The sequence below is a fragment of the Phoxinus phoxinus genome (genome assembly GCF_949152265.1).
Source record: "Phoxinus phoxinus genome assembly, chromosome: 1".
Classification (NCBI taxonomy): Eukaryota; Metazoa; Chordata; class Actinopteri; order Cypriniformes; family Leuciscidae; genus Phoxinus; species Phoxinus phoxinus.
In genome coordinates this window covers 43,333,371-43,342,906 of record NC_136876.1, presented here as the reverse complement: position 1 = coordinate 43,342,906, position 9,536 = coordinate 43,333,371, and the positions used below count along the sequence as shown (strand labels likewise).

Here is a 9,536-nt window from a genome sequence, read left to right as displayed (position 1 = left end):
TTTCTAGGTTAAAGTTAGAGCGAGCTGCCATGCCAGACGGATAAATCCTTTTCATGTTTAACAAATCAAATCATGCATTTTCTACCTACCGCGAGTTAGCGCTGCTCCAGTTTGAAAAAGGTAACGAGCTAACGAGAGAGCGGCCCCACTAAGGGGGATGCAGAGATTTCGCTGCGTCTTTATATTAACATATTAACTATTGCGGCGCCTCAGACTATGTGCATGATTATGCTGTATTATTCTAGGCTACTTGATAAAAACGTATTGCAGCGAGATTATTCGTGCAATAGAACCAGAACAGCTACGAATGACTGTTATTCATGCGCAATTGAGCATCCACATCAAAGAGCAGGGCCTCGCATTTCAAGTTCGCACAGGGCCTCGCACCCCACCTGCGACGGCACTGTCTAAAACCCCTAGTCTACATGTACAGACGCATTTTTTACCAAGACTTTAAATTATTCGTACTCATTCACAGTGTTCCTAATGTTAATAAGTAGGCCTACTGCGTTCTCATAATTTAACACTAACACACATTTAGAAACAAAATATTTTTATTTTCATACAGCAATGATCTACAAGATCTCAGGCCAACAAGTGCATTGATACAATCAAAGCCAAATGAATAGTTTCCCCAAAGCAGAAGATAAATAAATCACTATCCACTGACCGACAATGGATCATTATTCAATGCGGTGACTACGCTGATAAAAGCAACCTAAAAGAATTGATGAAATCAGATAAAATCAGATAAAAATAAAACGCTCTTGTATAGTTGGTGTCGTCGTCGTCTTCCGGGTCAAACTTGACCGTTTCCTAAAGGCCAGCTGAGCGAGTTAGCCAGCTAACTCTGGTACACATGCTTACATAAACATGGCTCTCCTTTCCAAAATCTATGACCTTCACTGGGATCACGACGCTTTCATTCGCTTCACGCTCAGGAATCCGTCAGGTCAAGCTCATTCATTCCACTAGTTACCAGGAAAATTGGGCTCGAGTGTTTTAAAAGAAGTTCAGACAACACCTGAAATAAGTAGAATAGTTGTCAACAGCATTTCGGTTCACATCACTGTCATCAGGACCTTTCTGCTAAAGCAAGCTCCCATCTAGTGTAAATATAAAAAAAACCTTCTGACAATGATTTGAAAAAGTTAAAAGCACACTCATATATTCTCTCGTGTATTTACAGAATGACACTGACGACCTGCCTTCGTGATCCTTACAGCTAAATGCATATACATTGATTCTGTCTCTATATATACACACACACATTCAAGATGTATATATATATATATATATAACTAGTATATATTCTCTCTCTCTCTCAACGCTTGATCGAGAGAAAGAGAGAGGAGGTTTTAAGGGGACAGGCATAAATAGTGGTTCAACAGTATGTAGTGTCTTGAGTGTGTTACTGTGAATCCCAGCATCCTCGGCAGAGGGTCTCCGTCTGAATCCAGCGAGCCCTGTGGGAATGTGTGTGTTCACTGTAGTGCATGAAGGCCAGCTGTGGTGTCGGTCAGATGGCGGGGGCTGATCTGTCATTGGTGATTGTGGGCCGAAGTTTTACCGTAGCGAATGGATTTCCTCCCCTGCGGACACACAACGCTGTTACTCTGGCTGTTCATATGCAACATTTATCATACCTAGATGTGTACATTTTCTTTAACTGTGAATGGTGCTTTCCTTTGCTAAGTTTAAAAAAAATGTTATGACACTTTCCACTTGTGACATACCACTTTTTTGGGAAATAGGCTCATTTTCCAACTCCCCTAGAGTTAAACAGTTGAGTTTTACCGGTTTCGAATCCATTCAGCCGATCTCCGGGTCTGGCGGTAGCACTTTTAGCATAGCTTAGCATAGATCATTGAATCGGATTAGACTGTTAGCATCTCTCTCATAAAATGACCTAAGAGTTTTGATATTTTCCCTACCTGTGTACAAGCAGGCGCAATGATATTTCAAACTTAGTGCCGGTCACGTTGGAGGTTACAGAGCTGGGGACTATTTTCAGGCGCTGTGTAATATCATTGCGCTGCTGGTACGGCAGCAGTTCCTGGATTATTACGCAGGAATGAGAGTATAGTTACTAGTCATATTGGCCTAGAAAATCACAACTTTTAATTTTCCGTCGTTCTTAGTACACGACGTAACTCAGAAGAGTCAAGTTTTAAATAGGAAAAATATCGAAACTCTTTGGTCATTTTTTTTAGGGAGATGCTAACGGTCTAATCAGATTCAATGATCTATGCTAAGCTATGCTAAAAGTGCTATGCTAAAGCTCAAATGTTTAACTCTAAGGGAAGTTGGAAAATGAGCCTATTTCCAAAAAAAAGGTGGAGTGTTCCTTTAATACCTCAGTACAAAAAAGTGCCTAACTTAGGCAAAATTGGATTTTTTTATGATTTGATATTTTGAAATAGTGATTTCATAATGTCTAAATATAAATTCAAAAGTAAAAATGGAATGGAAATGGCTAATTTCTTTCATGTATTTTTTATTTTTTCAATAAAAGTTTTTGTTTGCCAATAAGTGTTAGGTTCCCTTCCCTACTTCTTGAAATTATTAGTTTTACAAATGGGAACAATCTTTGAAGGACAAACAAATAATGTTTTTGGTCATCGGATTAAAAATAACATTAAAGTGCTGCAAAAAAAGTGTGAATCACTTAAAAGCTCTTGAAAAGTGCTTGAATTTCACTCTCAAAGTGTTGTACGAACCCTGAGATGAATAATGTGAAAACATTCGACTATTTCTCCCACAATATGAGGGTTAAAGTTAGCGTTACTACATTAAATCCATGGTGAATGTTGGTGATTTGTGGATTGAAAAGGCTTCTATAACTTGTTCATTCATCGCACAATGTTTCCACGTCAGCTCTGTTTGATCTGATATGGTTTATAACAGAATTCTGTGAACGCTTCTCACTAGATCTTGGAGCGATGTTATTAATACTGAAACAAATTCATATGCAACAGAAATGGCAGCTCTTCTCAGTTGGGCAACGTGGTGGTAATGGCACCAGTGCGATCTCTAACAAAATTTAGTCACATCGGCATTAAAAAAAGGTCAAAGTGTGGAAATTCAAAAGCAATTTGTATATTACTATATTATTCATCTAGTGCTCTTCAGTCATTTTTTACCCGAAAAAAAAAAAACCCGATTGTTTTTTTACTTCATCAGAATGGTACGACACTTGGTGAAGATTTTGGTACTTACTATGTGAAAAACAGAACAAAACATAGACATGATTCGAAAGGGTTAAATGGTCCTAAAAAAAAAATTGTCACACTTGTGTCAAAAATGACTGCAATAGAAATTAATGGGAGACGAATTTCATCTAGTGAAAACTTTTGGTACTGCGGCCAAACGAAATCTGACTGAAAGCTAATTTTTTGAGATATCACACTCAAGATTTATGGCTTTAATTTCCTTGAAGTTTTAGAGTAAAACGCGTTTTTTGAAAATAATATAAACATAATATAAATGTATTATGTGCATTTTTCATAACAATAAATGTAAAATTCTGTAACCTTTTTTAAGTTAACTTAAAAAAAAAAAAAATCACTTCATCGGCGCACAATGTCAACGGCCATTTCTGGGATATTTTGGCTTCATTTGGAGACACGTCACCCATCTTATTTTTATTCTTTTTTTTTTTAAACAGTCTAGTCTAGTTCTGAATAGTTCAAAGTGTGTTGCTATGCAGTTGTTGGGGTGTTCAGGTTACTTAGCCCCAAAACTACGATATTCTAGTGTGTCAAGATGATTATTTTTCCCCATTATGCAGCAAGAGAGTCCTAAGCCTGTGTAGCTGCTCTCGACGGAGTGGAAGTGAATAAATCACTGTCAAAAATCTTTTAATTGCATATCAATTCACCAGTTGAGTCAGCACAAGCATCGAGGACAGACAACAAACATGATCCATTAATACTCACCCAAAGAGAGGATGCTTTGGCAGCCCGTTTGACAGAGGGACCTACAGGAAACACAGAGCAGGACACGTCACACATCTACAGAACAGACAGCGATCTATGAGCTCAGTGATAAGCAGATAGCCAGGAATGTGTTCATCTCATCTCAGTTGTTCCAGCCCCGTGAGGCTTTCGTTCATCTTCAGAACACACATTAAGATATTAGTGATTAAATCTGAGAGCTGTCTCACTCCTCCATAGGCTTCTATTGTAATTAAAACTTGCCGGCCCAGAAAGTTAGTAAAGACACTGTTTAAAATAGTCCAAGTGACTACAGTGGCTCAACCTTAAGTTTATCAAGCGAAAAAATAAATAAAAAATTAACAACTTTATTCAACTCTTCATGTTCTTCAGTGTGGGCTTCTGAGGGAGTTCACGTAGTGAACAGCGCTTCTGGGTTGTACAGGTATGTCACAACGTAGGCTCACTATTGGCCGGCGCTGGTCATGTGTATGATGTGTGTGATGGTGGCCAATAGTGAGCCTACGTTCTGACGTACAACCCAGAAGTGTTGAATAAAGTTGTTATTTTTTTTATTTTTTTGCTGCACAAAAAGTATTCTCGTGGCTTGATGAACTAAAGGTTGAGCCACTGTAGTCACTTGGACTATTTTAAACAGTGTCTTTACTAACTTTCTGGGCCGGCAAGTTACAATTACAATAGAAGCCTATGGAGGAGTGAGACAGCTCTCATGTTTAATCACTAATATCTTAATGTGTGTTCTGAAGATGAACGAAAGTCTCACAGGGCTGGAACAACATGAGGGAGAGTAATTACTGACATAATTTACATTTTTGGGTGAACTAACCCTTTAATAGGTGTGAATAAAACAGCAGTCTGAGAAAGACACTCATACAGTAGCAGTGCTGTACAGTTTATACTCTATACTCAAAAACAAGTATGTGAATGAGTATGCAACAATAAAAGTTTCAAATAGTAATAATGTGCTTCTTTGTTGTTACTTGACCTCATTTTGTTCCATGTTTAATTCAGCAAGTAATTTTTTTTCCCCAGAAAAAAAAAAGCATATTTGTGCATTTAATCCAATTTTGTGCATGCATTTCTTAACATTTGGATGTCTAATTTGCAATAAACATGATTCATTGCTTCTGGCTCCTTTAAATCACACTGGAAATGGAAGGTCAAGTCGAGTGCTCTACATTCTGGGATACTGTAGTCCACACAGTGTGCTTTGGATATACATTTTGGCAAATTTAGTAGATAATTTATGTATTCCATGCATACTTAAACTTTTAATAATGTGCAGTTTACACTAATATAATGCAGACGTAAGCCCTATTCGGACGGGATTAACTTTACAAGGGTAGATGATGGAGTAATGTAATTTTACCACAGGATGTCTGTTAATATTAAATGGGCAATTCGAGATAAGATATCTCAGTAAAACCAGCAGAAGTGAGAGGGGTAACTCGATTTACGCATCACGTCACCTCTCTGTCGTCATGTGTGTATTACGTTGCTTCCTGATATCACGTGCGCATTACACATAGCCTATATAAAACAGTTATGTGCGGTCGAACGATTTTAAATTATGTTTCGTGCCTCTAACAAGTGCTTTCGATCTTCTTTCTGATCTTAATGGTATGTAGAAAACACTTAAGTTTTGCCACAGACTTGTCCCCACGTCTAGAACACAACTGAATGCTTTTTCAAGCGTCTTCATCCTTGAAAAAACGCGGAAAAGTACTTTTAAACAAGAAATGACGCAATATTTACGTACATATTTACATATTTATTTATTGGCACGGGATTAGTATTACCTGGGGCCGGTTTCACGAAGATAGTCTTTGACTATGGCTTAGATATAATAGATAGTCAGACTTCAGATAGACATCTAATTCAGACCATTGCACAAAGCACTTAAGACTTTGACTATCTTAAGTAGGACTACAATGCGATGCATTCTGGGTAAAATAAGACACTTTTCAAAAAAAACAAAAAACATGGCGGATCGAGTAAGCGCATTTAACTGCTCAGTGCAGTTTACCTCAGCGCAAAATATGTGTTTGTTGGAGGAGTATAACAGTTAAAAGGACATTTTACTTGGGAAATTTAGCGGAGAATGTAGTAACAAGAAGAAATGTTTAATTTGGAAAAAGATTCATCTGTCAGACTCAGTATAGCCTCCGTGGGCAAACGAAACCGACCGTTGAAGTCCTCATTATTATATATTTCCAGTAGGTTACTACGGTCCCTAAAAACCCTTTCCCATCTCATAGCTCTCTCCATAATGTCGTCAGCAAACCACAAATTCCCTTTTCTTTTGGCTGTTTGTAATGTAACTGATTGTTACTGCTGGTTGCCAAGGTAACAGAGTCTTAGACCAAAGTTAGCCTGGGGGTAAGGTTTTTGGTCTTAATTAAAGGTACAATATGTAGGATTTTTGCAGTAAAATATCCAAAAACCACTTGGCCAATGTTATATATTTTGTTTAGTTGATTACTTACAATATCCCACGTTTCCAACTATTTGTAAATCGTGAGAAAATTGTGATTTTAACCGAGGAAACGGGGCGTGTGAGCACAGGTGAGGAAGTCGCCAGTCAATAGCGTCATATCCACGTTACCCTCGGTTTCCGCTCGTACTGCCATAGTAACCATGGCGACAGACGTGGACAACTGGGCTATGCCTAGCAGGACGCTCACGCTGTTGTTGTTTTGTTCAAACATTATGGACTAGAGCCCTGCATTTCAGCCCGAGCCCGACGGGCCCCCGACTTATTTACGCCCCTAGGGCCGGGCTTCGGGCCAATTTTCATGTCATAGTTCACACGCGGGCCGGGCCTCGGGCCTGTTTTAGCCTTATCCTTCTTTTTATAGCCTATTTCAGACATGTATTAAAATTAAATATGAGAAGTTGACGATGGAAAAACAAACATAGAAAGACGTTTTAAACCTATCACACTGACATATGACTGACACATGACAGTCTGCTCGCGCTCGCGCACACACACATGCACACACACAAGTTTCCCGGCGGCACGACCCTAGATTTGCGTGACCGGCTCGCTGTTTTTAGTGTTCCCGCCAGCAGCAGAAGTATAGCGAGCGTGACTTCAGCGCAGCTGGAATAGTTCAAGAAAAAAGTACGACTGGATTAAAACCTTCCTCTGTGGATGCTGTGATTTTTCTTCACGATGCTCTGTAAGAAACTGTTCTTAGCCATGTTAGGGGCTGTCTTGTTGGTTTTCGTTTGAAAACGACTTTATTTTCATCAGTCTGTTGGAAACTATTGGAAATAAGAATGGCCCTGTTCTGTAGTGAAGACTTGATTTTTGAGGTAAGATAATGTGCATGTTTGTTTTTAATTTAATGCCATGTATTTGATTTGTTTAGATTGTAGGCTATAGCTCATTTCGTTTGCGAGCGCTGTTGCGACTGAGCAGCAGAGCAGTTTGCCTCAGCTTTTAAAAAATGATAATAAACGTTTAAACTATAACTGTCTATGTGTGATATGCTTAAGGTGTTTTATGGATTTTATTGTAGCCAAGTAAAGTGTTGATTTGAGAGGCTAAATGGATCAAACATGTTTAACTCGCAGTCGGCTGCTTGGTCGTCAATAAAAAACCAAAAAGAAACCGAACATTTGTCTAAATTAACTTAATAAAGAAATGAAAAGAAAAGAAACATAACTAACAAAACGGACCTATTTTAATGGCTGCAAATAGCTAGTTTGCCCTAGGCCAGGCTACGGCTGTGCAGTAAGGGCTAGCGCAAAATGCGGCATCGGCATCTCGAAGCGGCACTTCCGGTGGCATCTCCAGCGGCCATCAGTGAGCGGCATCTCCAGCGGCCATCAGTGAGCGGCATCTCCAGCGGCCATCAGTGAGCGGCATCTCCAGCGGCCATCAGTGAGCGGCATCTCCAGCGGCCATCAGTGAGCGGCATCTCCAGCGGCCATCAGTGCAGCGGCATCTCCAGCGGCCATCAGTGAGCGGCATCTCCAGCGGCCATCAGTGAGCGGCATCTCCAGCGGCCATCAGTGCAGCGGCATCTCCAGCGGCCATCAGTGAGCGGCATCTCCAGCGGCCATCAGTGAGCGGCATCTCCAGCGGCCATCAGTGAGCGGCATCTCCAGCGGCCATCAGTGCAGCGGCATCTCCAGCGGCCATCAGTGAGCGGCATCTCCAGCGGCCATCAGTGAGCGGCATCTCCAGCGGCCATCAGTGAGCGGCATCTCCAGCGGCCATCAGTGAGCGGCATCTCCAGCGGCCATCAGTGAGCGGCATCTCCAGCGGCCATCAGTGAGCGGCATCTCCAGCGGCCATCAGTGAGCGGCATCTCCAGCGGCCATCAGTGCAGCGGCATCTCCAGCGGCCATCAGTGAGCGGCATCTCCAGCGGCCATCAGTGAGCGGCATCTCCAGCGGCCATCAGTGAGCGGCATCTCCAGCGGCCATCAGTGAGCGGCATCTCCAGCGGCCATCAGTGAGCGGCATCTCCAGCGGCCATCAGTGAGCGGCATCTCCAGCGGTCATCAGTGAGCGGCATCTCCAGCGGCCATCAGTGAGCGGCATCTCCAGCGGCCATCAGTGAGCGGCATCTCCAGCGGCCATCAGTGAGCGGCATCTCCAGCGGCCATCAGTGAGCGGCATCTCCAGCGGCCATCAGTGAGCGGCATCTCCAGCGGCCATCAGTGAGCGGCATCTCCAGCGGCCATCAGTGAGCGGCATCTCCAGCGGCCAGGACTTTCCGGTGCAGCGGCATCTCCAGCAATCAATATTTTCTATTTTATTAACTGCATTTTAACTAAATAACATTATGTAGCTACCACAGAGTAGCATAGTTTTTTAATGTGTGCATATTCTTTGTAAATAAAGTTTTGAGTTTCTGTTAGCCTACATCAGAGAAAGCTGCAATTGTTCTGAGTATGATACAGGCTATGCTGTAACGTTATAAGTTTCCAGCAAAAAGTGTCTATCACTTTAATGTTTCAGAAAATGCTGTTTATTAAATATTAATAAATGGTTATTCCGTTAATACAGAAATGCGTTCAGTTAATACAGAAATGAGTTTCTGATGTGCTGCACAATTCTGATATTAATTCAAATAAGCTGTAGGCCTACAAAGCTGAAATTGCGGCGGCATCTCCAACAGCCAGCTGTCGCTTCAGCGGCATCTCCAACAGCCAATAGACTTTGTCCAGCTGTGGCTGCTGCCAAAGTGTGATACCACTTTCTGATTAATTAGTTATGTTTCTGCGAAGAGGAAATTATTAAATCCATTTTTTTCATAAAAACTTAGGCTAACTGAACATATAGGCTATTCATGTGAAAAATTATAATTAGCCTACTCATTTTAAAGGTTTTTACATAGAGACCTGCAGCTAATGAATTAGAAACACACCAAAATATAGCCTAATTGTAATTTTATTTAACATTTGTTATTCTTCAAATTAAATCGTCTTTACAAACATAGGCTATATGAGCTAGATTTAACTAATCAATATAATATTGTTATTATTATTATTAATAATAATATTATAAATATTAACAATATTAGTAGTAGGCTAGCCTACTAGTACACATTTATTAAAAACATAT

The 9,536-nt window shown here is 40.7% G+C and overlaps 1 protein-coding gene across 1 annotated transcript in view; it reads right to left on the bottom strand.

The window, feature by feature from the left end:
* Positions 1 to 539: 539 nt before the first annotated feature.
* baiap2l1b (BAR/IMD domain containing adaptor protein 2 like 1b) overlaps positions 540 to 9,536 on the bottom strand; it is an 84,059-nt gene continuing 75,062 nt past the window's right edge. The window contains exons 13-14 of the mRNA XM_079621641.1: positions 3,939 to 3,979; positions 540 to 1,592 (exon numbers count right to left, since the gene is read on the bottom strand). Of these exons, the coding sequence (XP_079477767.1) occupies positions 1,520 to 1,592; positions 3,939 to 3,979 (114 nt within the window). The 3' untranslated portion in view covers positions 540 to 1,519. The remainder of the gene's footprint in view (positions 1,593 to 3,938; positions 3,980 to 9,536) is intronic.